The 26417-nt window shown below is 34.5% G+C and overlaps 1 protein-coding gene across 27 annotated transcripts in view; it reads left to right on the top strand.

The window, feature by feature from the left end:
- Window positions 1-26417, top strand: part of VPS13B (vacuolar protein sorting 13 homolog B) — a 727825-nt gene that overhangs the window by 34797 nt on the left and 666611 nt on the right. For 20 of the 27 annotated variants that reach the window (XR_011996562.1, XR_011996561.1, XR_011996560.1 and 17 more), the window contains exons 4-7: window positions 5894-6014; window positions 15666-15833; window positions 18929-19110; window positions 22895-23069. Coding sequence is in view for 22 of the 27 variants with exons in the window: in XM_072734208.1 (XP_072590309.1) it covers window positions 5894-6014; window positions 15666-15833; window positions 18929-19110; window positions 22895-23069 (646 nt within the window). In the remaining 5 variants the exon portion in view is untranslated. The remainder of the gene's footprint in view (window positions 1-5893; window positions 6015-15665; window positions 15834-18928; window positions 19111-22894; window positions 23070-26417) is intronic. The other 7 variants (XM_072734216.1, XM_072734217.1, XM_072734219.1 and 4 more) reach the window with 1 other exon arrangement.

Here is a 26417-nt window from a genome sequence, read left to right as displayed (position 1 = left end):
TTTTCTCATAGGGAGGAAGTAGAGCAACTCTAGTTAGGATTATCTGATTTAATACCAGTGGGATTTTGAACAATTTAATCTCTTTATGCCTTAGTATCCTCATCTTTAAATGGAGATACTTTTGCATGGGGAACAGTGTCTAATTCATAGGGTTGGTAAGAGGATTAAGAGAGATAAATATAATGTCATTAGCAGTAGGTGACACATTAGAAGTACCATAAATTAAAAAAAAAAAAAATTCTGTTTGTCTCTTTTCCTCCCCATCTGCCTTCCTTCTTTCTTTTTCTCCCTGCTTTTTGGTCTTTTTCAAGTTCAGGAAAGGGCTGATAGGAAGGGCTTTTCAGCAGACACATCTGGGTGTTTATCCCAGCTTAGTCACTTCCTGTCTTTTTTGACCTTTGGACCTCTTAACCTCTCATTCCCTCATCCTTAAAATACTTGAGGCCTGGTCTGGTGTGTATAAGTATTCAGTAAAGGTCATTATTGTTTATTTTGTGACGTACATGATTGCTGACTAACTTATATTGCTCTTAACCTTTTTATACATATAAAGATTGTTCCTCAAGTAGGTAAGTAAAATACCCGCCAGATAAGGGTATCATCTGTTTTTGTTACTTACTTTCTCTCTAAGTGTCAACACCTGCATACACATTGATCAGGTCTTTCTTGCTGAAAGAAGTTATGCCTAAGAAAACTATAGTTTTATTAATCTACTCAAGCACCCAATCCCCTGTCCGCCTTTGTGAATTCTGGTAAAAATTAAATAGTAAAATGTCTTTTGCCAGAATGCTTCTTTATATGCTTTTGTTCTTTCCTCTATTAATTTCTGCCTCTTTCACCTTCCAAATATGAGTGGGTCTAACAAATTCAGTCCACCGCCTGAAAAGAGAGGAGGAGAGGTTGGCAATATGATACACGCTTAGTGATACAATGGAAGGAGATGTCCTAGGCAAGAATATAGGGCAGATGTTCCTTGAATGTATTGCAGTCAACCACAGTTTTCTGGCTGGGTAGTATCTGGGTCAGGTGGCTGTGTATGTGTGAAAAGAAGGCAGGAGAAAGATGTTAATCTGGGATAAATGGCTTTGGTCCTGTTACTTGAGTAGCATGGATCTCAAAGATAGAAGACAGGCCCCACCACACAGTGTGTTTACAGTTAGAAGTGATGTCTTTCATTATTTAAATGTGGCCTAATGAATGTTCAGCTTCAGCCTATCATATTAGCTATTTCTTCTTTTGGGAGGATCAAGCAAAGGAATGTAAGGGGGCATAACTCTCTTCTTCTCGACCTTGGGAGAGAAGATGGAAGCAGTCTCTTGTGTGGGCTGAAGTTGATGTGTGAAGAGATTGTGCCTACATACCCTGGGATCACACTATGAGCCAAAAGCAGATGCTCAATCATTGAGCCACCCAGGCGTCCTCTCTGAGAGATTCTTTATTGCATTTGACAATTGCCAGTATATTTGCTACTGGAGAGGATAAAGATGCTTGTCCCTACGAGTTCTGCAATAGTTCATTTGCAAGGCCCTCATTCTATTTCAGTAGTTTTTGGTGACCATAGCTTCCAGATAAGCTAGTCCTTTTCTGCTTATCTGCATGCCACAAGGCTGAAGGGCATAAAGCACATCACTTTTTTTTTTTAAAGATTTTATTTATTTATTCATGAGAGACAGAGAGAGAGAGAGAGAGAGAGAGAGAGAGAGAGAGAGGCAGAGACACAGGCAGAGGGAGAAGCAGGCTCCATGCTGGGAGCTCGATGCGGAACTCGATCCCGGGACCCCAGGATCGCGCTCCGGGCCAAAGGCAGGCGCCAAACCGCTGAGCCACCCAGGGATCCCCTCACTTCTTAATTCTACTTTTTAACTTTTTTCCTTCAGTTTTTTTGATCTTTAGCCTCTTTGTCTATTTTTAAATAAGGAATTAGAATGATTCAGCCACCTGTTTTAAGTCATGTCCTCAATCTTATTCATATCATTATGAATCTGGGAGTTGACGGGTTTCAAGTTTTAATTGACTCCCCCTGATGAGGGCTGAGGTGAAAAGTATGCAACCTGATCCTATGATCTGTCAGTATGTAAGTAATGGATCTATTTACATACAGTGTTCACCACATTTTCTGTTAGGAACTTTTGTAAGGAAATGACATTCTTGCTTGTTTCATGAGGAGCAAAGGGCAGTATTTTCAGAAATAGCTATGTGGTCCCCAAGAGAAAACATTCTTTTGCCATGAAATATACTTACCAGACATTTTGTGAAAAATTGCAGCCTAAATAAGAAAGATGTAACTGTAATGTGTTTGGGGTTAAAAATTATCTCAAAACATTTTAGCTAGTTATTTTTGAGAACAGGGTTTCTTTTAGTAGAAATTAGAGACTTTCGATGAAGCAAAATGTGTCCAAAGTGATGCATACTGGTTAGAAGCAGATGGTGAACTCAAAATGATGGAAGGAATTCCAGTTTTAATGGTAAATATTATAATTCTTGTTTTGCTTTATTTTTATTTAACGGGATAGGATTTGAATGGAAGGTGACTTATAATTGATACAATTAAAATGTAATGGAAATGAAAACAAGTTCAGGTTATCAAAAGGATTACTTTCTAATTATATATACAACTTTATTTCCTAACCATAATTAAGAAGTATTTGTATTTGGGGGATCCCTGGGTGGCTCAGTGGTTTAGCGCCTGCCTTTGGGGCAGCGTGTGATCCTGGAGTCCCGGGATCGAGTCCCACGTCAGGCTCCCTGCATGGAGCCTGCTTGTCTCTCTGCCTCTTTCTCTCTCATGAGTAAATAAATAAAATCTTAAAAAAAAAAGAAGTATTTGTATATGTATATTTGGTAATGTTTGTTTTATAATACAAATTCCTGTGAGTACCATGATTAATGGTCATTTTTAAAGCTCACTCAGATTTCATGTTTATTATAAATTTGGTCAATCAAATTATTTAGTTTTTTGAATAATAATGGGTAGTTCATAGGGAAGCTTTATGCAGTGTGTTTTTTTTTTTAACTCTTTGAAATCTTATATTTAGTCTATGCACTTTACCCTTTTTTTTGCTGCTAATAACTTTTTAAAAATAAAAATAACTTGTTCTTTTGCTTAAAAATGTTTGTCATCTCATATGTGGCAGATTTATTGGACTGCAGTAGTTTTAGTGCATTTTGGCTGGAATGTTTATTATGACATCACTGTAATCTATATACAGTATGTGATTTCAGATGGTTTCAGTGTTAAATATTTTTATAATTACGCTAGTTTTGGCAGTTCACTTGGAACTTTTCCACGTTTCTTTAATGAATATGTTTTACTTCTGGGCTTTTGAGACAACCATATGTTTCAAAAATTAATAGTGTGCTTTTAATGTTAACGCTGTGCAGAAGTGTATGACTACAAACATTTTTAAGGATGTAAGCTGAACTAAAAGTGACTACAGTAAGTTTTTATTCACAGTAGTGGTCTTTTAGTATTTAGAGATGATAACACTCCCCCCAAAAAACAGAAGATGTCATTACAAAGATTGAATAGTGAAGTTGTTTTGTGGACTGAAACATAGTGAAGTTTGTTTTGCATTAATTTAAAATGAACATAAGTTCATGTGAAAATTTTTTCTTTATGATAACAAAACTTTTACTTTCTGCTTGTATTGAAGTTTCAAACAAATTTTTTTCTTTATTACTATATCCCTAGTGTTGAAGCCATGTTATTTTGTAAAAGATTTATCTTCTTTAATTGTTTTATTCTCTTGGTGTGGTATTGAATAAGAATTTTTGTGGTCTAAAGGTCTTACTGTTCTTATTCTAGTATCCTATTGGTAAATTTAATGGTTTTTCTTTTTTTTTTGGTTTTCCTTTTTTTATCTTTAAATTTTCTTTTCAAATATGTAAAATAGAAAAACCTATTTCCTTACCCTTCTTGTGTTTTAAAATAGTTTTATTAGTGATTAATGAATTGATGAGGCACGGTACACCATTGGCTATCTTTTGTATTGATACTTTTTTTTTAAAGAGGGGTAGAGGGGGCGAAGAGAGAGGGGAAAGAGAATCTTAAGCAGGCTCCACCCCCAGCATGGAGCCTAACGTGGTGCTCCAATCTCACAACCCTGAGATCATGACCTGAGCCGAAATCAAGGGTCAGAGATTTAACTGACTGAGCCACCCAGGTGCCCCTATATCTCGACCTTTGAATTCTCCTCATATGTACCTTTCCTTTAGGCAAAATGTGCTCTTTTATCCCAAAAATAGGAATAAGAAGATGCCAGATGAAGGATGACTGGGTGGCTCAGCAGTTGAGCATCTGCCTTTGGCTCAGGACGAGATCCTGCGGTCCCTGGATCGAGTCCCACATCGGGCTCCCTGCAGGGAGTCTGCTTCTCCCTCTGCCTATGTCTCTGCCTCTCTCTCTGTGTCTCTCATGATTAAATAAATAAAACCTTAAAAAAAAAAAAAAAAAAAAGAAGATGCCAGATGCTTTTACTTTATTACTAAGCCCCATCTATTTTCTCCCTGTATTGCCGGTCTTCTTGAAATAGCAATCTATGTGTATTGTTTCCACTTTTGATTTCTCATTCACTCTTTAAACTATTCATTTACTGCTCTCCTGTGTTTCTACTAGAAGTATGAAATCTCTTTTCTTATACGTTATTGGCATCCTAATTACCAAATCTCGAAACATGGCAACTAGAATGAACATCTTTATAGTTCTTAATGTTACGTTATTTTTATTGAACTGATTCATGTCTTTAGCTTCTGGTATGGTTCTCTCTTCTTAAACATTGTATACTTTGGCTTTATTTGACTAATCATTATTTCTGTACATGCTACATGCATATATACTGTTTTGCTTTTGCTTATGATTTCCCTCTATTTAGCCTCCAATCTTAACCTAAAACATTCCTATACTCACTTTTATGAGCCTGACCTCTCTAGTTCTTCCAAATAGAAGTTCTCTCTTTTTGTTCCTAACATAAAAACCATAAAACCTAGTTATATGTTTTCAATGGATTCTGAAATCCTTGAGGACAGGTATTAAACCTGACTTATCTTTGTATGTCCAACAATTAGCATATAAGAGCATTATATAAACTTACAGTTGAATAAAGGCAGGAAAAGAGTACTGTCTGCATTTATAAATAAGGGAATACATTTCAAAAATGTGTTTTGTTGAAGTTTTTGTTCTCCATATTAAAACCCAATGAAAACTTGTATCTAATGTGGATAATAATTCAGTAAACATAATTAGACTGCAAAGGAGTCTAAGGATGATTGAGATTAATCATTAAAGTGACTAAGAAGACAACTTGGATTCAAATTTAATTTAACACACAAAATACTGAAGGCCTTAACAGATAAACAGCAAGGGAGAAATTAAGACCCTTTCCATTTATTTTGTATTCAGATGGAAAGTCCTTAAACACTTCTGTTAAATAGTCGTCTTTTGCAAAAGCCATATATAAGAATTTTTTTTTAAAGATTTTATTTATTTATTCACGAGAGACACACACACAGAGGCAGAGACACAGGCAGAGGGAGAAGCAGGCTCCATGCAGGGAGTCTGATGTGGGACTTGATCCAGGGTCTCCAGGAGCAGGCTCTGGACTGAAGGGGGCACTAAACTTGCTGAGCCACCTGGGCTGCCCAAGAATTCTTTGGTGTTATCAAGTGGTTTGTTTAGATCCCAACTCAAGAAATGAAGAATTTGTGGTGTACAGTAATTGTTATTTTTAAATGCTGTTTGAGAATGCAAATCATAAGAATTGTTTGTTTATATAGATTTTTAGAGCTAAAAAATAAGCTGATCAAATTTAGTAACTGTAAGCTGTGTATATTCAACCAAGAAAACCTTTCCTAACTCTTGAATGGTGGTTGATACTTTTCTTTAAAATAATAATAGGATGACCATGAAAGCTGTGGTTCTCATTCTACGAACCGTAGTACTACTGAGAACACGAAACCATCAGTAAAACCCCGAAGAATTCAGCAGGCTGCTCCCACAGATCCTGATTTACCACCAGGTAACTTCTAATGAACTTGATAAAACTAAAATTTCACTTGTTATTAATTGTTGTAGCCTGTTGTAGAATGTACACTTTCAGTATTTAGTGTCATAAAAGACTATATTTGTGTGTACATTTGCTTCATGAAATAAGAACAGATCAAGCCCAGAGCCCTCAAAAATATCTTTCATTCAAATTTTGATGCTCTTCAGCAGGATTTTAACTTACATTTCTTTCTTACATCCTGTCCAAGCAAAGACATGCCTCTGCTTTGTTACTCATAGTCTCTTTGTTCCCTTGCTTCTTGCTAAACAGGAAAGTCACTAGATTGTTCTGAGTTTCAGGAAACTGTAGAGTTCACCAACAGGATCATAGAATTTTATAACCATCTCTTTCATTTCCTGAAGTTTTTATTTACTTGGAACAGTAGTGGCTTACAAATAAATAACAGTTCCTTAGTAACTATTTAATGAAGAAGAATAACATGATCATGACATGTCAGCTCTGTGGCCATAGTGCATTGCTACCTTTTTACAGTTAGGAATTGTTTTTATCAGTCACTTCTCTTTTGATTTTATTCATCAGTCATTTCTTTTTCTCAGAGATATAGTTGACATTGCTATATATTTGTTTTCTGTGCCAAAAGTTTGTAGGTTTTCTGTTGGTTTTAACCTAGTTAATTTTTGACAGCCTTCTGGCACCATCTACTAAGAGAGTAGAGTTAGATACAGCATTTCATAGCCCCCCTCCCTCAAATATGTTCTAAGTTACGTTTTAGTTGAACATTTTAAACTAGTGTTATAGTAATATTAATGCTGATGCTTTATATTCTTCTGAACTTAACAAGTTTTGGTAATCTCCCTGGCTTTAAATAGATTAGTTGCTATAGCTTTAAATAGATTAATTGCTATAGCTGGAGAAGGTGGTAGAGGAAGATATTTTACTTCTGAATATTTCTAATTCTTAGAGTGGTGTGGGGCAGCCCCGGTGGCGCAGCGGTTTAGCGCCGCCTGCAGCCCAGGGCGTGATCCTGGAGACCCTGGATTGAGTTCCACGTCAGGCTCCCTGCATGGAGCCTGCTTCTCCCTCTGCCTATGTCTTTGCCTCTCTCTCTCTCTCTCTCTCTCTGTCTCTATGAATAAAGAAATAAAATCTTAAAAAAAAAAATTCTTAGAGTGGTGTGATTGTTCCAGAACTTTCTAAATTTTTTCTTGCTAATTCTTGGGAAAAATCCTTGGTGAATTAAAGTATAAATTAAACTGTAGCTTGTTCTTATTAAATGGGCAACCTTTTTACCTCCCCAAATTTCTGACTACATATCCCTTCAAAACTTCCTATGTCAGCTCATTGTATTGAATCCTCTCCATTAATAAATTCTGGTGAGAATAATCATTTTTAAGTTTAACTGTTGAGTCTTGTAACACTTCTTTTTCTTTTAAGAACTTGTTTAAGATAAACTAAAAGCTTTTTTCAGTTGTTGATTTCACAGATAAAAATCTATAGGCTAACCTGCATGTACTCAAAACAGGTCCCAGACTTTTAAAAATTCTTTAGAGCCTTTAATAGAATTTAGACTGATACTCAGAATAGAGAAAATTGGTCTATTTTTTGGGAGCATTAAAAATAAAACATAAAAACATAAACATAACTGAAATAATCCTATTTTTAGAGGCATGAAATAGAACTGTATTCTTAACTACTTGAGGTAGCATTTTGATTAACATGTGCTTTGCTGCCTTGCCTAATAGGAGGACTGGTATCCTCTTTTATGCTGACATAAATCACAGTGAAGGAGTTGATTTAGGGAGTAACTGAACATGTTGGGCAATTACTGGGAGGCAGAGTAAAGTTAATCTTGCCAAAGTGGGGAAAAAAGGGATAATTTGAGAATCCAGCTGGATAATGGTAAATCATTTTATTTAAAGGTTGACTCATATGGTTATTTGAGGAATCTTTTCTGGCAACCTTGTCCTGCCTGGGAACCATATTAAGGTTCTTCCATGGTAGAAATTAATTTTTGGTCTCAAAATTTCTAGGGCAGAGTTATGGCTGTGTTTACAATTTTGGAGTTTGAGCATTTACATAGACTCAGAGATGCTTTCTGATGTTCGTGTTGCCAATGGTCCTTTGTTTTACACTCTTGAGGGATGGGTCACTTTTGAATTGGGGAAGAACATAAGTTGACATCTAATATTCTGTTTGCAATCTCTTTTCTTGGTATTTTGAATAGTCTTTTATCAGATTATGGATCCTGACCAATTAGTGCAGTAGAAGAGCAATTTAATGGGTCATAGCAAGCATTTAGAATATATGGAAAATAATAGAAAACCTCAGAGCATAAAGGCATATAGTAAAGTTATTAGTAAAGAAATGTGTGCATATGTGTAGGCTTGTGCTGGGTTATAATGTAATATTTTCTTCTGGTAGAAGGGTCAAAAGAATTTGAATAACTGATTTGAAGTATGCACGTTCTCTTTCAGTCACTGATCTATGGGCACAGGACTTTCAATTGCTGCTAAGAACAGTTTTGAATTGTGAGCTTAGCATATCCTGTAAAATATACTGATAATTCCAATTTAGAGAGAAGGTTTAAGGATGTTTTATTTATTTATTCATTCATGCTTTTATCAGTATTCTCTGCATTTTATCTCTCTGTAAAGTGAGACAACTTCTAAGCTAGATTAGCTGGATTATGTGGTTCTGTGCTCTCTGAAGTATATAGCCTTCGGCTTTTATTGAAGGTCATTTTATCTAAAATGGCTTTAAGAAGATGTTGTCTTTCAAAAAAAGGATGTTGTCCTTTAATTTACTCAAGGTCTTTTAGTTAAATTTTTTTCTTATTTAATAGTTTATTTTTTAAGATTTTATTTATTGATTCATGAGAGGAACAGAGAGAGAGGCAGAAACATATGCAGAGGGAGAAGCAGGCTCCCTGTAGGGAGTCTGATGTGGGACTCCATCCCAGGACCCCGGGATCACGACCTGAACCAAAGGGAGATGCTAAACCACTGAGCCATCCAGGTGCCCCAATAGTTACTCATTTAAAATAGAATTCTACTTGTTAGGAAGCTCAGATAAACTTTGTCTTCCATTGCATGGCTTCCTCATGGCTTCCTCTTTCTTGGTTTGTCTTTCCTTTTCTTTTTACCTTTTTACCCAGAACATGTGTGTGTGTGTGTGTGTGTGTGTGTGTGTGTATACACACACACACACACACACATACACAGCTTAATAGAAATATTTAGGATATGGATAAACTTTAAAAACCATGTTGCCTACTGGGTCTGAAGTTATGACTTAGTCATTTTTGATCATCATCTAGCAAAGAGGACAGCAGTTCTTTGAAGGGCCAGTTAATAAGTATTTTAGGATTTTTAGCCATATATTTTCTCTTGCAGCTATTCCATTCTTCTGATGTAGCATGAACTCAGCCATACTAGAAAAACTAATGTATTGTGCCTATGTTCTAATAAAACATTATTTATAAAAATAGATGGCAAAGACCTCATTTTTGAGGTCTTCCTGATCTAAACAATGTTGGTTCATAATAGGCCCTTTTATGTTTACTGCACTGCACAAATACTGAACTGCATAAAATTATACAATGTTTTCTTCAGACTTCAATAATCAGTGTCCTAGGGTCATTGGAATGTGAAATAAGAAGCTACTTCAAGATTTTCTGGTCTAGCAGTTTATTTTTTTGGGATATGGACCCTTGAAAACCTGTTGTAAAAGTTCTACACCTACAATATGCACATATGAAATTGCACATAACTTTAGGATATTCACATACCTGCTGAAGTCCATCTCTAGGCTTCAGCTAAGCACCTCTGATCTAACCCACATTTTGTAGATAAGAAAATGGAAACTCATGGGGCATCTGGGTGGCTCAGTCAGTTAAGCATCTGCCTTCAGCTCAGGTCATGATCCCAGGGTCCTGGGATTGAGCCTTACGTTGGCTCCCCGCACAGTGGAGGCCCTGCCTTTCCCTCTCCCTCTGCCACTCCCCCTGCTTGTGTTCTCTCTCTCTCTCTCTCTCTCTCTCTCTGTCAAATAAGTAAAATCTTAAGAAGAAAATGGAAACTCAAATATATTGGTATACATAAGGAGAACTGATGGTAATTTAGTAGTCAAAATTTTTTTCTGCAGAAAATATTGAATATGAAATGGAAGATAATAGTTTGTGTGTTGTGTTATGCATTAGACTGCTGAGGCTTAATTTTCTGAAAAATCTCTTGAAAGGAAGTTCAATAATAATTGGGGAGTATATGAGATAATTTAGGAATATTTATAATAATGTCATCTGTTCAAGAACCTGAGCCAAGAATGTCAATGTCTTGTTATAGAAGATAGCATAATTATTTTCTTTCTGTCTGCTTGTGGAAGAGCACAAGAGTTTAAATCTATCTAATCATTATTTCTTTCTGGAACATCTAAGAGAAGATCCTGTGGCAAATGAAAAAGAAATGGATTTCACATCTTCTATTTTTTAATGCCTTTATTGTTTTAATATCTTCCATTAACATTTTTAGGAAAAACTTTTTATCCTCTAATAACAATGACACATTGTGTAAATTGTGTTAATCAACTGGTTAAATCCTCACCAGTTAGCATTAACCTAACAAAAGTGTCGTTTTCTTTATGTATCAGCACAAAGACTGTGTTCTACCAGAAGCCCAGGCTTCTTTTTTTAAGTAGGCTCCATGCTCAGCATGGATCCCAACACAGGGCTCAAACTCATGACCCTGAGATCAAGACTGAGCTGATATCAAGAGTCAGACACTTAACTGACTGAGCCACCTGGGTGTGAGGCTGTGCTGTGCCCTAGGCCAGACTTTGAGTTCTACTGCTTTCAGTCTTCTCCAGAGGACAGACTGGAGAAGATTTTTCTATTTCTTAATCCTCCCACACTGGAAGTGATACATATTCTGCTCAAATTTCACTGAGGGAAACTGTTTGCATGGACATTATGTATGGCTTAGAAGTCCTTATCTCAGCAACAATTCTCCATTCTGGAAGGGGAAGCACAAGATACTCATGGAGAGCTAGCTAGTCATTTCTGATATCCAGGTGTTTTTTTTTAATATACTGATATATTGTTCCTTTTAAAAGTAGGCTATGCTTAAAAGTGTTATGGTAATCTTCAAGATATCTAAGGTTTATATATTTATTATGGAAAAGGTGATGATTGGAGAGCTTTTATTTCATTCTAATAGATTGTATTTCAAAATAGTGCTTAGTGGCAGGCTGTTTAGTTCCCTAAATATTTCTGTGTGAATGAGAGCATGCTAGAGTGGCTCATTGAAGGCTATATTCCCTTCAAGAATTAACTGCTTAATCTGGGAGACTTTGTAAACTACTAACTACATTGCAAAGCCAAAGCCAAGAGGAGCTCTAAGGAAGCACAAGTAATGTTTTTTGGATACTAAAAGGAAAGAGTGGTTATGTTCAGGTGTGTGTGGCTTCCAAAACACACAAGTATCACAGACAGCCAGGAAAGATTGAAAATGAAAGGATGGGAAATAGCATAACAGACAAATACTATCAAAAAGTCTGTTTTTATAGCTTAAAAACCATGCAAAATGAACCTTAAGGCAAAAGCATTAACAGATATATGTAATAGATACTAAATTATAACAGGTACAGTTTACCCGCGAATATAACCGGTACAGTTTCCCCCCAAATATATGACTTTGTATGTGTCTAACAACTTGGCCATGAAATGTGATCAAGAAAATAAAATGCAATCATACATTTTATTAATTGGGATTACCAATTTTTTTCAACTTTTTATTTAAGTTTCAGTTCACATACAGTGTAATATTAGTTTTATAGGTACAGTTCAGGGGTTGAACACTTGCATACAACACCCAGTACTCATCACGACAATTGTACTCCTTAATTCCCATCACCTATTGCACCCATCCACCCACCTCCCCTCTGGTAACCATGTTTGTGCTCTGTAGTTAAGAGTCTGTTTCTTGGTTTGCCTCTTTCTCTCTCTGTCATGACAGTCAATTTTTACCATTTTATTCTCTTTTCATCACTTTGTTATATAGGAAAGCTTAATTTTAACTTTTTGTTAGCTGATACCAGTATTCAGTTGTATCTTTTGAATATTCTCTATGACCAATAGTCATCTGTGTGTAATGGCAATTTTGCATCCTTCCCTGTCAGTACTTACACTTCTTTTTTACCTTAGTTTTGTTTGGAGCTTCTGAGACCATCAAAATAATAACACTAATTGTAATGTCCACTCACTGTGAGTTTTCTTAGCTCCCACAGTAACTGCCCTGAGTTATTGTCTAGTTACCAAACCATTTTTAATTCATGTTTTATTGAACCTCCCTACTGTATGGATAAAAGAATCCTTGTTGGGGATCCCTGGGTGGCGCAGCGGTTTAGCGCCTGCCTTTGGCCCAGGGCGCCATCCTGGAGACCTGGGATCGAGTCCCATGTCGCGCTCCCTGCATGGAGGCTGCTTCTCCCTCTGCCTGTGTCTCTGCCTCTCTCTCTCTCTCTCTCTCTGTGACTATCATAAATAAATAAAATAATAAAAAAAAAGAATCCTTGTTCTTAACCTTTTAAAAAAGTTTTATTTTGAAATAGTTTCAATCTTTCAAAAAAGACAAGAGTGTTACAAAGAACTTTACCTTTAACTATTTGAGCATAAGTTGCCTATATGATGTTGCATAACCCTCAAGTTTACACCAAAACTACACTAAAATGTTTTTAGATATGGTAACCAAATCATTCAACCGTAGAATTTGATTTTGAGAACTTGGCTTCCCTGTGACATTAGGATAAATAGATTGTAGATGTTGTCTCTTTGTAACCAAAATTGGTGCATGCTATTTCATTTAAGAATATGAGGGAGATAAATAAGACCTAGTCTTTGGCCTCTAGGATTTCATTGTTTAACAGAGAAAATAATTATATACAGACATACACAAATGACAGTAGTAACATAAGCCCAAGGGAAGTGGTAGAGACAGTCTTCTTAATGTTGTGTAGGTTAGGGGACATTGGAGAAGAGCATGTAGAGGAGAGAGTTCATAGTGTTTTACCTGGCCCTGTGGGCATAGATGTATGTGCCTGAAGGATTTTGGAGGAGTGGGGTTGTGGGGTGGGGAAGAGTTGGATAGTGATAGGAATTTCTGGAAAGGTTGATTAGTAACAGGGTGTTGTTTTAGAGCCATCTAGTAGGACACCTGGTAGGTTTTTATCCCAGAGTTACCTTGCATTTTCAGGTGCTTGTGGAATAGACCTGGATTACTGTTATATTATCTGAATAGATATACTTTCAGGGACTATCTAAATATTTAGTGATCAGAGCTAGAAGATCTGCTGTTTGAGACTCTTCTGTAGCTTAGAAGTAAGTTATGGAGGATTGGGGAGATAGTGTATCATTTCTTCCAGTGGTTAGTTACTGTTTCTTTGGTATTGTATTTTTAATAAAGAAACATAGACTATGGGAATAGTTCTTAGATATTTTATTCTTTTTTTTTTAATTTTTATTTATTTATGATAGTCACAGAGAGAGAGAGAGAGAGAGGCAGAGATACAGGCAGAGGGAGAAGCAGGCTCCATGCACTGGGAGCCTGACGTGGGATTCGATCCCGGGTCTCCAGGATCGCGCCCTGGGTCAAAGGCAGGCGCCAAACCGCTGCGCCACCCAGGGATCCCGATATTTTATTCTTTAATGTTGAATTGGCTTAATCATCTCAACTTGTATGTTAATTTTATAATGAGAAACTGAGGAAAAATATAAAAAACAATCCATTAGTAGGGTTCTGTTGGTTAATATACATTTACAGTATTATGTTTCTATTAATTTGCATTAAATATTTTCTCCAGTTCTATCTTTTGAGAATTTATCTTTTGAAGGTAATAAAAACTCATGAACTCTTAAGAGGTTTTTATGAATTCCTTATTGATGACACGTTTTTCAGAAATAGGAAAACCAATATTAGTCATGCTTCTTGACTTCTTAGAAACAGGATGTTTATTTTTATTTTTAACATCTGTGTTGAGTAGTAAAAGCATGGAGGATTATACATTCTAGGATTGAAACTTCTGATTTTTAAAAATTTCTTCTGGAAGCTTAATTTGTTAAGCATTATTTTAGTATCTGCTCTCAAAAGAGTATTTATTACCTTAAATTTATTGATATTTTGTACATTAATTTTGTAGCATATGATAATTGGCACTCTAAAAGCTGCTAATAGTTTCCACATATGAGAAAAACTTTGTTGAATTACATTTCTTTCCTATTTGTATCCACTGGGGATGAATGAAGGAGTTGGTTTTGCATAGGTGTTATGGTTGAATGGATTCATTTTTTTTTAAGATTTTATTTATTTATTCATAAAGGACACAGAGAGAGAAAGAGAAAGAGAGAGGGAGAGAGAGAGAGAGAGAGAGAGAGAGAGGCAGAGACACAGGCAGAGGAAGAAGCAGGCTCCATGCAGGGAGCCTGACGTGGGACTCAATCCAGGGTCTCCAGGATCACACTCTGGGCTGAAGGCGGTGCTAAACCGCTGAGCCACCCAGGCTACCCCGTTGAATGGATTTAAATAGACTTTCTTTCAGGAGGCTTTAGTGGAGGTGTTAACAGTGTCAGTTGCTGACAGAAGTTGATTCTGTTTTGCCCAGTTAAGTTCTGAATACAAGCAGTATGGTTCATGAATTAGCTAAAATTTTAATCAGCTTTTAAATAAGTTTTATAGTGGGAGATACATTTGAATCAAGTGAAGTTTTTAATCTTTTTCTTCTGTGTTTTCTTAAAATACTGTTGAGTTTTATTTATATTTCCAATTTAATTCCTTACTAATGTATCTGTATACACATTTATTGTGTGAGAAGCTTCTGAGAATGTGGAGTATCCCATAGGAGCATAAAATTAAAAGAACAGTTTGAAGATTTTAGGCAAGCTATAGCCAAAAAGAATGTCCACCAGTTACTTCTGCTGTTTTTTTAAACTATTTGTTTCTTGTTCTTTATTTCTCTGTGTTCGCATTATGCTTTTCTTGATTCTTCCATACTTTTTCTTTTCATTGTTTTCTTTTTCCCCATCTCTTTAAATTCTATCTACATTTTTTCCTTGTTCATATTCTCTCCTCTACCTTGCTTCAGTATTATTTAGTAGTAAGTGGAAATACTTGAATCCGTTATGATGGGCATGTTTCTCCTTTCTTTCTTCCTCCCAGCCTAACTTTTGAATATTTATATGGCTCTTTAAAGTAGGAAGAGAAGATGGCTCAAAAGAAGCTTAAAGAAGTGATTCTTCTTCTAATATGTTGTAAAATGGGCATATAGTAGCATTGTTTCATTTGGGAAAATGTTTCTAAAATAGACAGAAACCAAAGTCCTGGACATAGGATTATCACTGACTGGGATCTAGTATTATGTTATTAAAAAGGTATAGTCTCTGATTTTTCTTAGTACAGGAACACTTCTAGAATTTCTTGGTAATGGTTTTTGGGGGTGGATCTGTTACTTAGCTGTGCCAGTTTTTGTAAGCCTGTCTACCTGACTGTTAGTTTCCTCTTTGCAAAATATGTTAAATGATACCCACCTATCGTATACATTAAGTTCAATAATATTTTAAGAATTATTCTTTATTGACAGACTTAATGGCTAATTGAGTCCTTTTTTCCTATTTTATAGGTTATGTGCAGAGTCTGATTAGACGAGTTGTAAATAATGTAAATATTGTTATAAATAATCTCATACTAAAATATGTTGAAGATGATATTGTTCTTTCAGTCAATATCACTTCTGCAGAGTGCTATACAGTAGGTGAATTATGGGATCGTGCATTCATGGATATTTCTGGTGAGTAAATATCAAGAAAAGTATAGATTTTTCCATTATTGAAATAGTTGTCTTGGTTTCTTAACCTTTTCTGGGCCAAAAGGCTGTTCGATAATATCTAATGAGAGCTTTATGTCTTTAGCCTTAGAAAAAAAAATATGTAAAATTTATTATACAATTAGAAGGGATTACTACAACTCTGTTTTTAGTTATAAAATCCTAGACTCTTTTTAATATTTTTAATTTTTATTCTTTCTTACCTACCACATGCCTGTTTCAAGTGTAGTATATAGCATTTTGCAGTGCTGTAGGTTTGTAATAGAAATAGTTAAAATTTTTGATGTATTTGAAGGAGGAAGAGGAAAATGTTGCCTTTGTATTGCTCACTAATGGCAAAATAATGTATCTGACTGGTTTATGGTTTAGGCTTGTATATTCCAGAGCATATTTGGAACTGGAAATCCTACATTTCCTTTAGGAGTATCCTAAAGCCTCTATTATATGCCATAATCTCCTTATGCTTGCATTAAAAGAACTATTAAGTAATATAACTTTAGTAACTACCATTTACTTACTACTATTTGATTATGTTTTACATGGTAGGCATTGTGCTAAGAATTGAAAAATACAGGTGTCAAAGAGACCCTGCTTTTTTTCGGAAGAGATATTAATAAATCATAATATTTGTTAGTATATGTTCTGATAGGGTAAGGAGTGGGCATGTTTTGAAAATATAGTGAGAAGACTATTTTTAGCACCTTTTATCTGTGACTTGCCAGGGTATATATTTGTTAATAGTGCTGGCACTAAAGTTAAATGACCTGAGTTTGGATCCTAGATGTCCCACTTAGTATAGCTATTAGTTGTTGGGTGAGTTACTTGACCATTTCTTTGTTTGTTTGTTAAATGGGGGTAAAATAGGAGTTTCCTTATAGAGTTATTTTATTAAATACATTAATGCACTTAAAGCACTTGTAAAAGTGTCTTGTACATAGTGCTTAGAAAATGATCTGTTAAAATTATTTACATTTCTTTTCTCAAATTCTCATAACCCTGTGAAGTGATATCCTTTCTCATTCATGTACTTATATATTCATGTATCTGTCTTAAGTCCTACTTAAAGGGAGGCAAAAGGAAGTTTAGTCTCAAGGTTACTTCACTTGCCTAGTTTAGGCATACAGCTAGGAACTAGCAGAATTTGATACAGTATCATTTTTGTGTGTTCTGCAAGCTTTACTCTTTACATTTTTTTTAAAAGTAGGCTCCACACCTGACATGAGACTTGAATTCACTACCTTGAGATCAAGAGTTGTATGCTTTACTGACTGAGCCTGCTCACGTGCCCCTTAGTCAGTTTGTTTTAAAATGAGGAATCTTGATCTTGCAGCTTTGTTGTGAAGCATAAATCAGTGCATATGCAAAGTCCCAAGCATTATTTCTGAGACATTGTAAATGCCTTCCTCTCATCCTCTGTGGAAAAAATACTCCATACAAGCCCACAAGGAAACATTTAAGGAAAATGGAAAACAAGCAGAACTGGATAATGCAGGATTGAATGAATGTGTTGACATTTTATGGGAAGAAATTTCATTTATAGTTTAATATATGAGTAATGCAAATATTACTCTGGGAAATCATAGTGAATTAGAGTCTTGGATTGGGAGTTAGGACATCTTAGTTTCAATCTTCCTGCCATCACTAATGTAGTATAACCTTGGATGAGTCATTTGTAAAATGTGAATTATTATTTCTATCAATGTGCTAATATATTTAAGAAAATCAGTATCATATCACATGAAAGTTCATGAAAAGGGTGGTGATAAAAACAGCAAAAATAGTATCTTTTACTTGTTAAGTTCTTGTTAACTGCTAGGCCTGGTGCTATGCTCTTTACATTATCTTCTTTTAATCCTTTACTTTCTGAGGTAATCACTATTCTTTCCCCTTTTATTAATTTTTAATACAGCATTTAGTATTTATAAAGATTTAGGTCACATATTTTGTTATAAAACAGTATAATGAGCGCATCTCCTCTATCTAGAACAGTGATAGTAGTTTACCCCCACCAGTGTACTTTTCCCTGTCCCATACCTTTCCTCCTACCGTTAACTGTTGTATTAAATTTTATCATTTAATTACTTAAAGAGACTTGTGTTATAAAAAGGAATGAAGTACTGATACATAAACATGGACAAATCTTAAAAACATTCTAAGTGAGAGAACCCATATAAGGTGTATATTGTATGATTCCATTTGTATTAATCACACAGAATAGCCAAATCTGTATAGATAGAAAGTAGATTGGTGATTACTTCAGGATTGGGGTCAGGGAGAGGACAGTGAGGGAATTGAAGGGCTGAAGGGGACAGAATTTCTTTTCTGATAAGATGAAAAAATTTTCAAATTGATTGTGGTGGTGGATGCATGATATTGTCAATATACTAAATGCCACTCTGTTGTATCCTTTAAATTGTTAATTTTATGTTATGAATTTTGCCTCAAAAAGTGTCAGATGTGGATATAGACCTAAATAATATATTACGTGTATTTTTGAGCTATGTAAAAATAGTATGCTCTTTGTAGGAATTTGAGGTTTGAGTAAAACTTCAAAGGTTTCCTGTTTTCAATTAATGTTATGCTTTTAATGTTTTCCCATATTGTTGCATGTAGTTATAGATCTGGAGTGCAAGTTTAGAGAAGCTGTGAGTTTTTCAGTGTAAGATATTAAATGAATGATTATTACTCAGAATGTATTTCTTAATGTGGTTTCTCAAGAATTATATTTATTTCGTACTTCCATTGCAGATAGTGAAATGTAGCAAAATTTTTCATAAATTTTGTTTTAAATTTGTTTAGATACCAAGCAATTTGGGAACAAGCTACTTCATTTCTTTGTCCTTTATTTGATTCTTCATACTTGCAGTGGGGATTTTGGTGCCGATTTCATAAGGTTATTGGAGGGTTTAAATAATAAATGAGAGATTCGTTGCATAGGTTCTGGCTCATGTATTAAATGCTCTATTAATCTTATTACTATTTGTACTAATAAAAATGGTTGCCTTTTTTTCGTCCAGCTTTCCTTTTTACTTAAAATGTTTTTTTTTTTTTTCTTTTAGCAACTGATCTGGTGCTGAGAAAGGTTATCAATTTTTCGGATTGTACGGTTTGTCTTGATAAACGAAATGCTAGTGGTAAAATAGAATTTTACCAGGATCCTTTATTGTATAAATGTTCCTTCAGAACTCGTCTGCATTTCACATATGATAACCTAAATTCCAAGATGCCATCTGTTATTAAAGTAGGTGTTTCTTTTTCTAGTAGTTGAGTTGCATGTCTCCATTTTGTTTTTTTGGTTCTTGTGTGTGCTATTAAAGAAAAAATTAACCTCATAAAAATAGTTTTTGTAAGAATTTTATTTCTATTTATAATTTTAGGTTATATTGTTATATATTATAACTTTCTGTATTGTGTGTTGTACTACAGAGATTCTTTTTTTTCTCCCTGTGACTATAGCTTCCTTTTAAGTTTGTCCAGATGTTTATAAGTGTTTTTCTCTTTGTAGGATCTTCTCTATTTAGAAGTGTAATTATACCCATCATGGATTAAATACCAATGTATATTTCAGTTCTTATAATTTATATAACATGATCTGATAACTAGTTATTGTCCCTCTTTCTTAGATAACTTTAAAAGGCTTAGTAGTTAACCTAATATCTTAATTTATTGGTTCAGGAAATTTTAGCTTTTGATCTATGGTTTCAGAATGTAATTAAAATCTTAGTAGGAATTTCTTAGGTAATGTGAAGAAAGTTTGTTATCCCAAGATACTGGAATATATTTTCAACATGTATTGTTAATTTCTTAGTATAAATCTTGTGTTCTTTCATTATATAACAGTTTTCTAAATCTCTATCCATATATCAGTTTTTGAAAAAGAATTCAGAGTAGCTTCTGGTCTTTTTAAGAACTAAGTTTTAATGTGGAATTAATTTTTATTGTTGAGTTTCATGCCTTTGAATACTAAAGTGCTATAATGGAAAAGATGCCCCTGAGTCTGAGCATGGGTATTGACTACTCTGCTTGATTGTATATGGCTATATAAGTTATGGTTTTTGAAAAGACAGTATTAAAAAATAATACTTTATTTTTGAAGTAGCTTTACTATATATTCGTGAAATCCACCTGTTTTTCTTAGGTAGTGCTTTAGTCATCAGTGCTTACTTTCTTCACCATTGTGTACAATGCACATCAATTTATTGAAATTCTGTTATTTTTTCCTTCTATTTTTGAATTAGCTTCCTTGCCAAAGAGAAGCATGGAAAAGTATTAATTCAATGGTATCAATGCCTCTGTCTTGGGATAATGGGCTTAGTTTCCTTCTTTTACCTTGAACCTGCTAGTATGTTGGGGAATGTTAAGGTTAAATTCAAGATACATTAAAAAAAATATTTTACTTATTTATTCATGAGAGACAGAGAGAGAGAGAGAGGCAGAGACACAGGCAGAGGGAGAGGCAGGCTCCATGCAGGGAGCCCAATGTGGGACTCGATCCTGGGTCTCCAGGGTCACCCCCTGGGCTGAAGGTGGCGCTAAACCGCTGAGCCACCCGGGCTGCCCTCAAGATACATTTAGATACAAATGTAATTATACATTCTAGAATGTGGTTAAATTAGAAGAAAGTAAAAATAAATGAACTTGAGGAAAATTTAGTGTTAGCATGTAAGTTTGTGTTCTCAAAATTGATTAGCCACGACAAATCATCTTAAAAAGCATCTTAATATAAATAAGTTGTTGACATGGGATTCTTGACTCTGGTAATCACTAAATTTGAGATACCATTATGCTCAACTGAAAGAAAATTGAGTTTTTTATTAATACCATTGTGATGTAAGGTTTGCTATTTTGACTTAGACCTATCATTCTTCTAACTCCTCGTCCTAGGAAGTGTATATTAAAAGCACATGGTTAACCTCATTGGTCATCTCAAAGAGAGAGGATTTCCCAGAATATTCCAGATACCCTAATTATTCACTTAAGCTTCTTTCATATGTTTAAGTGGTTTTGAATTTACTTATGTTTTGGTTAGGCTTTTTATAATTTTCTGTCTGTTGAGACAAATATGTCTTAGGGTTTGTGTCATCTGAGACACAGATTATATGGGTATATAACTTATTTAACATTTCCCCTATTTTTGAAAATTACTTTTTAAAAATATTTTTAGAGCAATGAAAGTCTGACCTAAATCTTTGACCAATTTTCTGATTAATCCCTTCAGAACGATTTCAGGTAGTTGCAAATATCTTACTAATGGGCTTAAATTTTAATGCCTGTGTTCTGTATTGGAAAATTATTTCCAGAAAAAATTTAACCAAGTGTATATGTTCATGAACCTTAAGGAGGGTTCCTATCCTTAAATATGATCATGTTAAATTGACAGCTTGTTAAAATATATTTTAATTAACATTTGTTAGTGAAGTTAGATTTTTAAAAATTATGTTAACTGGCCATTTGTTCTTTGAAAAACACATTCAGGATCCCTGGGTGGCGCAGCGGTTTGGCGCCTGCCTTTGGCCCAGGGCACGATCCTGGAGACCCGGGATCGAATCCCACGTCAGGCTCCCGGTGCATGGAGCCTGCTTCTCCCTCTGCCTGTGTCTCTGCCTCTCTCTCTCTCTCTCTCTGTGTGACTATCATAAATAAATAAAAAATTAAAAAAAAAAAAACACCTTTAAAAAAAAAAAAAAAGAAAAACACATTCAGGTTCTTTGTCCATTTTTCAATCAGGGATTAATCTTACTGATTTTAAGGATACTTTGATCTGTCTGCCATATATGAAATACATAAGGTATTTTATATATTTTACATGTATATGTTTATGTTATATGTATGTATAAAATATGTTTATAAAGGATTTATTCTTTGTTACTGGTTCAGCTAAGGTGGCCTTTCACTAGTAATATTGGTGCCATACAATATTTTAAAAGGATGTGGTAGAGAGATACCAGATTAAGACGAGCTTGGCAGGCCTGCACTGCACGCTCTGCCTTCCTGCTACCAACCTTTTACTTACCTTTTCTTGATCTGCTTATTGTATGATTTTTAAATAAGTTTTAAGAAATCTGTACTCATTTAAATGAGTATTTTGCAACTTTCTTTCCCTTCAAATACAAATTTTTCTGCCTTTAACCCTAAAAATATGATGATTACTATAACCTTTTCATGTTTCATAGACTCTCAAATACCTTCCAAGAGACTTGAAAGTCAAAATAAACCATTCAAGAGACTTGACTTTATGACTTAATTGGTTTTATTCCATGTTTATGTAACAGCAAGGAACCATTACACTGAGACTATGTTTATATTCCATTAATGTCTTTCTTTCTAAAGGATGAATTTGATTGCTATATATCCTATTTGTTGGTGATTAATCTTGTTTCTTTTTTAATAGCTGATTCATGTTATAAATTTTATGTCCTATTTATTTAAATCTCTTAAAATTTGTTTGGAAAACTTTTCTGAACATATTGTCACTTGGTTTTTCATATTTGACAAAATTTTATTATGTTTATACTTCTGTAGTTGTAATGTTAGTAATTTTTCCACTTAGGCTTTTAGGATGTGTATGTATTCTTTTTGGTTAATAAAGCTATAAAGGGTGATTAAGGTTTTACTAAAATGACATCATTAAATTTTATTCTTGGTGTGACAGAAGTTTTTCTGAATTTGAGGAGAATGCTATCATTCTCTTCATAGTATGGAGTTGATATTTTGGTTCCATAACTTTATTTCTGGAAAAGTTATCTAGAAAAAAAAGTTATCTAGAAGTCTAGTGTGACTATCTTTTCATCATCATTTCTATTTGGACTTAAATAATTTGGTTTAGTACAGTTTCTATCTAAAGTTTATTGGCCATTGTAGCAAGATTCCTGATATTAGAGTGAACTGTTTTGGCTTATACTGGAAATGTTTGGGACATTATTTTTCTCTTATGGTATTCTATTTTAGGACTTTTAATATTTATGTTAAAAGGTACTTCCTTCGAACATGTTTTTGTTGGTGTTTTTTTTTTTTTTCACATACAGATTCATACTTTAGTAGAGAGCTTGAAACTTTCTATCACAGATCAACAATTGCCTATGTTTATCCGTATAATGCAACTTGGAATTGCTCTTTACTATGGGGAAATAGGCAATTTTAGAGATGGAGAAACAGAAGATCCTACCTGCCACAATAAAGATATGTTAGGAAACATTACAGGTAAATATAACAAAAACTTTATTTTAAATTATTGCTTGTATAGTGTTTTCACATTGTGAAACTTAAATAAAACATTAGATTGAATTTTGCAGTGTTCTAATATGATGGGATGATTTTATTTTGGTTGTTTGACACTGATTTTTTTTAATATGCTAGATATTACTTGATTTTCTTTTTACATGCCCAAAGTAACTAATATTTCTAATAGGTATAAATGTTTAGAATGTATGTTATATATAAAAGTTAAGGTAGTACAACATCAACATTTCCTAATAAATTGTGGATTGGTTTTTTTTTTTTTTTGGTGAAGGCTTACCAAGAGTTACAATGGAGTTAGATATATTAATTATATGTATTTAACAACTATAGTTATGTTTAATTGACTATATGCTTCAAGATACCTAGTTAATTAATGGGAACATTATTAATGTAGTATATATTTCATTGAAGGATACTGGTGAGTTGACTTCAGTTATTGAGTTCATTATACTTTTACTAAAGTCTCCTGAATGTACTGAGTATTGGTAATGTAGGAAAACACAGAGATAAAAAGATGTGTTCTTTTCCCTTAAAATCTTAAGGTACAGTAGAACAGATAGACCTGTGAATAGTTTACTATGGTGTGGTAGAAGAATAGAATGTTTGATTAACTAGAGGTTTAAATGATCTGAAGAAGGAAGATGATGAAAAGAATGATTGACTTTGACTTGGCTTTGAGACATAGGAAAAATTTGGAGAAATAATGAATTTCCATAGTTAGAGCCTTTAGAAAGGAAAATGCTAAAGGGTGCCTGAGTGGCTCAGAAGCTAAGCTTTTGCCTTTGGCTCAGGTCATGATCCTGGGGTCCTGGGTTCAAGCTCCTTGCTCAACAGGAAACCTGTATATCCTCCCTCTGCTTGTGTTTTTTTTCTCTCTCTCTCTCTCAAATCAATAAAGTCTTGGAAAAAAAAAAAAAACCTAAAACTTAGGAACAAGTAGCCCAACTTTAAAAAAAAAAATGAGGAAAAGGCCAGAACAGATATTTGTGCAAAAAAGGTATGCAAATGCCCAACAAGCAGATGAAAAGGTGCTCGACATCTTTAGTCATGATAGGGAATGCAAATCAAAACCACAGTGAGACATTTCAAGGCTACTGGCAGGACTATAATAAAAAGACACATAATCACAAGTGTTGGCAAGATTGTAGAGAAGTTGTAACCCTTGTGTTGATAGTGGGAATGTAAAATGGAATAGCTGCTTTGGAAAACAATCTAGTTTCTTAAAAAGTTGAACAAAGAGTTACCTATGACCCAGCAATTCCACTTCTAGGTATATATGCAAAAGAATTGATAACCTAAGGGATCCCTGGGTGGCTCAGTGGTTTAGCGCCTGCCTTTGGCCCAGGGTGTGATCCTGGAGTCCCAGGATGGAGTCCCACATCGGGCTCCCTGTGTGGAGCCTGCTTCTCCCTCTGCCTGTGATCTCTGCCTCTCTCTGTGTCTCTCATGAATAAATAAATAAAGTCTTAAAAAAAATTGATAACCTATGTTTATATAAAAACTCACATTTGAATGTTAATGGCAGCATTATTTATGAAAATCAAAAAGTAAAACAACTCAAATGTCCATCCACTGATGAATGGATAAATGATTGTGAGATACATATATATATATATATATGTATCTCACAATCACACACACACATACACATACACACTAGAATATTATTCAGTCATACAAAAGAATGAAAAACTAATACATGCTGCAACATGATAAACTTTCAAAATACCTTAAGTGAAAGCAGCCAGTCAGAAAGGGACACATTGAATGATTCTATTTATATTCCATATTAGCCAATTCCATGGAAGCATAAAGTAGATTAGTAACCAGGCCTGTGGGGACAAAGAAAATGGGGAGTGATTGCTTATGGGTAAAGGTGTTATTTTTAGAATGATGAAAATGTTCTAAAATTGGATGGTAATGATGGTTGTACAACTTTGTGATTATACTAAAAACACTGAATTGTACACTTTCAAAGGTGAAATTTTATATTTAAATTATAGCTTATTAAAAACTATTATCACCTTAAAAGCTTAGGGAAATAACATTAATAAGTCTATGTGTGATATACCTTTATTTCACACTGGAGAGTGAATTCCTGTTAGACAACTCCTGAAACAGGAATAGTATCTAACGCCTAGAAGAAAACCTAGCACCAGAAGGTGCTCAGTTTTTTTTCTAACATGCTATTATGACAAACTTCAAATATATAGAAAAACAGAGGGGATCCGTGTGTAGCTCAGCGGTTTAGCGCCTGCCTTTGGCCCAGGGCGCGATCCTGAAGACCCGGGATCAAATCCCACGTCGGGCTCCCGGTGCATGGAGCCTGCTTCTCCCTCTGCCTATGTCTCTGCCTCTCTCTCTCTCTCTCTCTCTCTGACTATCATAAATAAATAAAATAATTAAAAAAATAAAAAAAAGAAAAACAGAGAAAAAACAGAGTATATGGTAGACGCCCATATACTCATCATCTAGATTCTACACTTAATGTTTGTTAATTTGCTTTAGCACATAGCTGTTCATTTAACTTCTTTCTTCAGTTCAACAATGTTTTTGACTTCGAAAGCATATTGTTAACTAGTGTTTATTAATGGTTTTTATTTTTTCGAGGGTGTAATTTGCAAAGTGAACTGCATGAATCTTAAACTATTTGAGCTTTGAGAAGTGTGTATACCTGTGTGATTTAGAACATTCCTCAAGATACAGGTTATCAGTATCTCCAAAAAGTTCTTTTTTGCCCCTTTCTAATCATTCAACACCCCATTCCATTTCCCCTCAGGAAAAGACTGAATTTGAAAAAGTTCTGTTGATTCTAGGATTTCATATAAATCAGATCATACAGTATAAACTCTTGTGAAAGGATTCTTTCATTAAGCATAATATTCTTTTTTACTTTTAATTATTAAGACTTTTTTTTGAGCAGTTTTAAGGTTCACAGCCAAATCAAAGGGTATGTATAGAGATTTCCCATATAGTCCCTACCATCAAACATGCATAGCCTCCTCCTGTTATCAACATCCTACGTGGGATGTAGTACATAACACATGTACTACAATTGATGCAACTACTTTGACACATCATTGTTACCCAGGGTCCATAGTTTACATTATGGTTCACTCTTGCTATTTTACGTTCTCTGGGTTTTAGCAAACGTGTAATGATATATGTCCATAATTACAGTTTCATACAGAGTATTTTCACTGCCCTGAAGGTATAACATTTTGGAGATTCATCTGTGTTGTTGCATATATTATTGCTAGATACATGGTATGAATATACCATAGTTTATTTTAGCCATTCTCATGTTGA

This window comes from Vulpes vulpes, chromosome 13 (assembly GCF_048418805.1).
Source record: "Vulpes vulpes isolate BD-2025 chromosome 13, VulVul3, whole genome shotgun sequence".
In the NCBI taxonomy this organism is placed as follows: Eukaryota; Metazoa; Chordata; class Mammalia; order Carnivora; family Canidae; genus Vulpes; species Vulpes vulpes.
The sequence above is the reverse complement of the archived record's forward strand: the minus strand, read 5'-3'. Positions and strand labels throughout refer to the sequence as shown.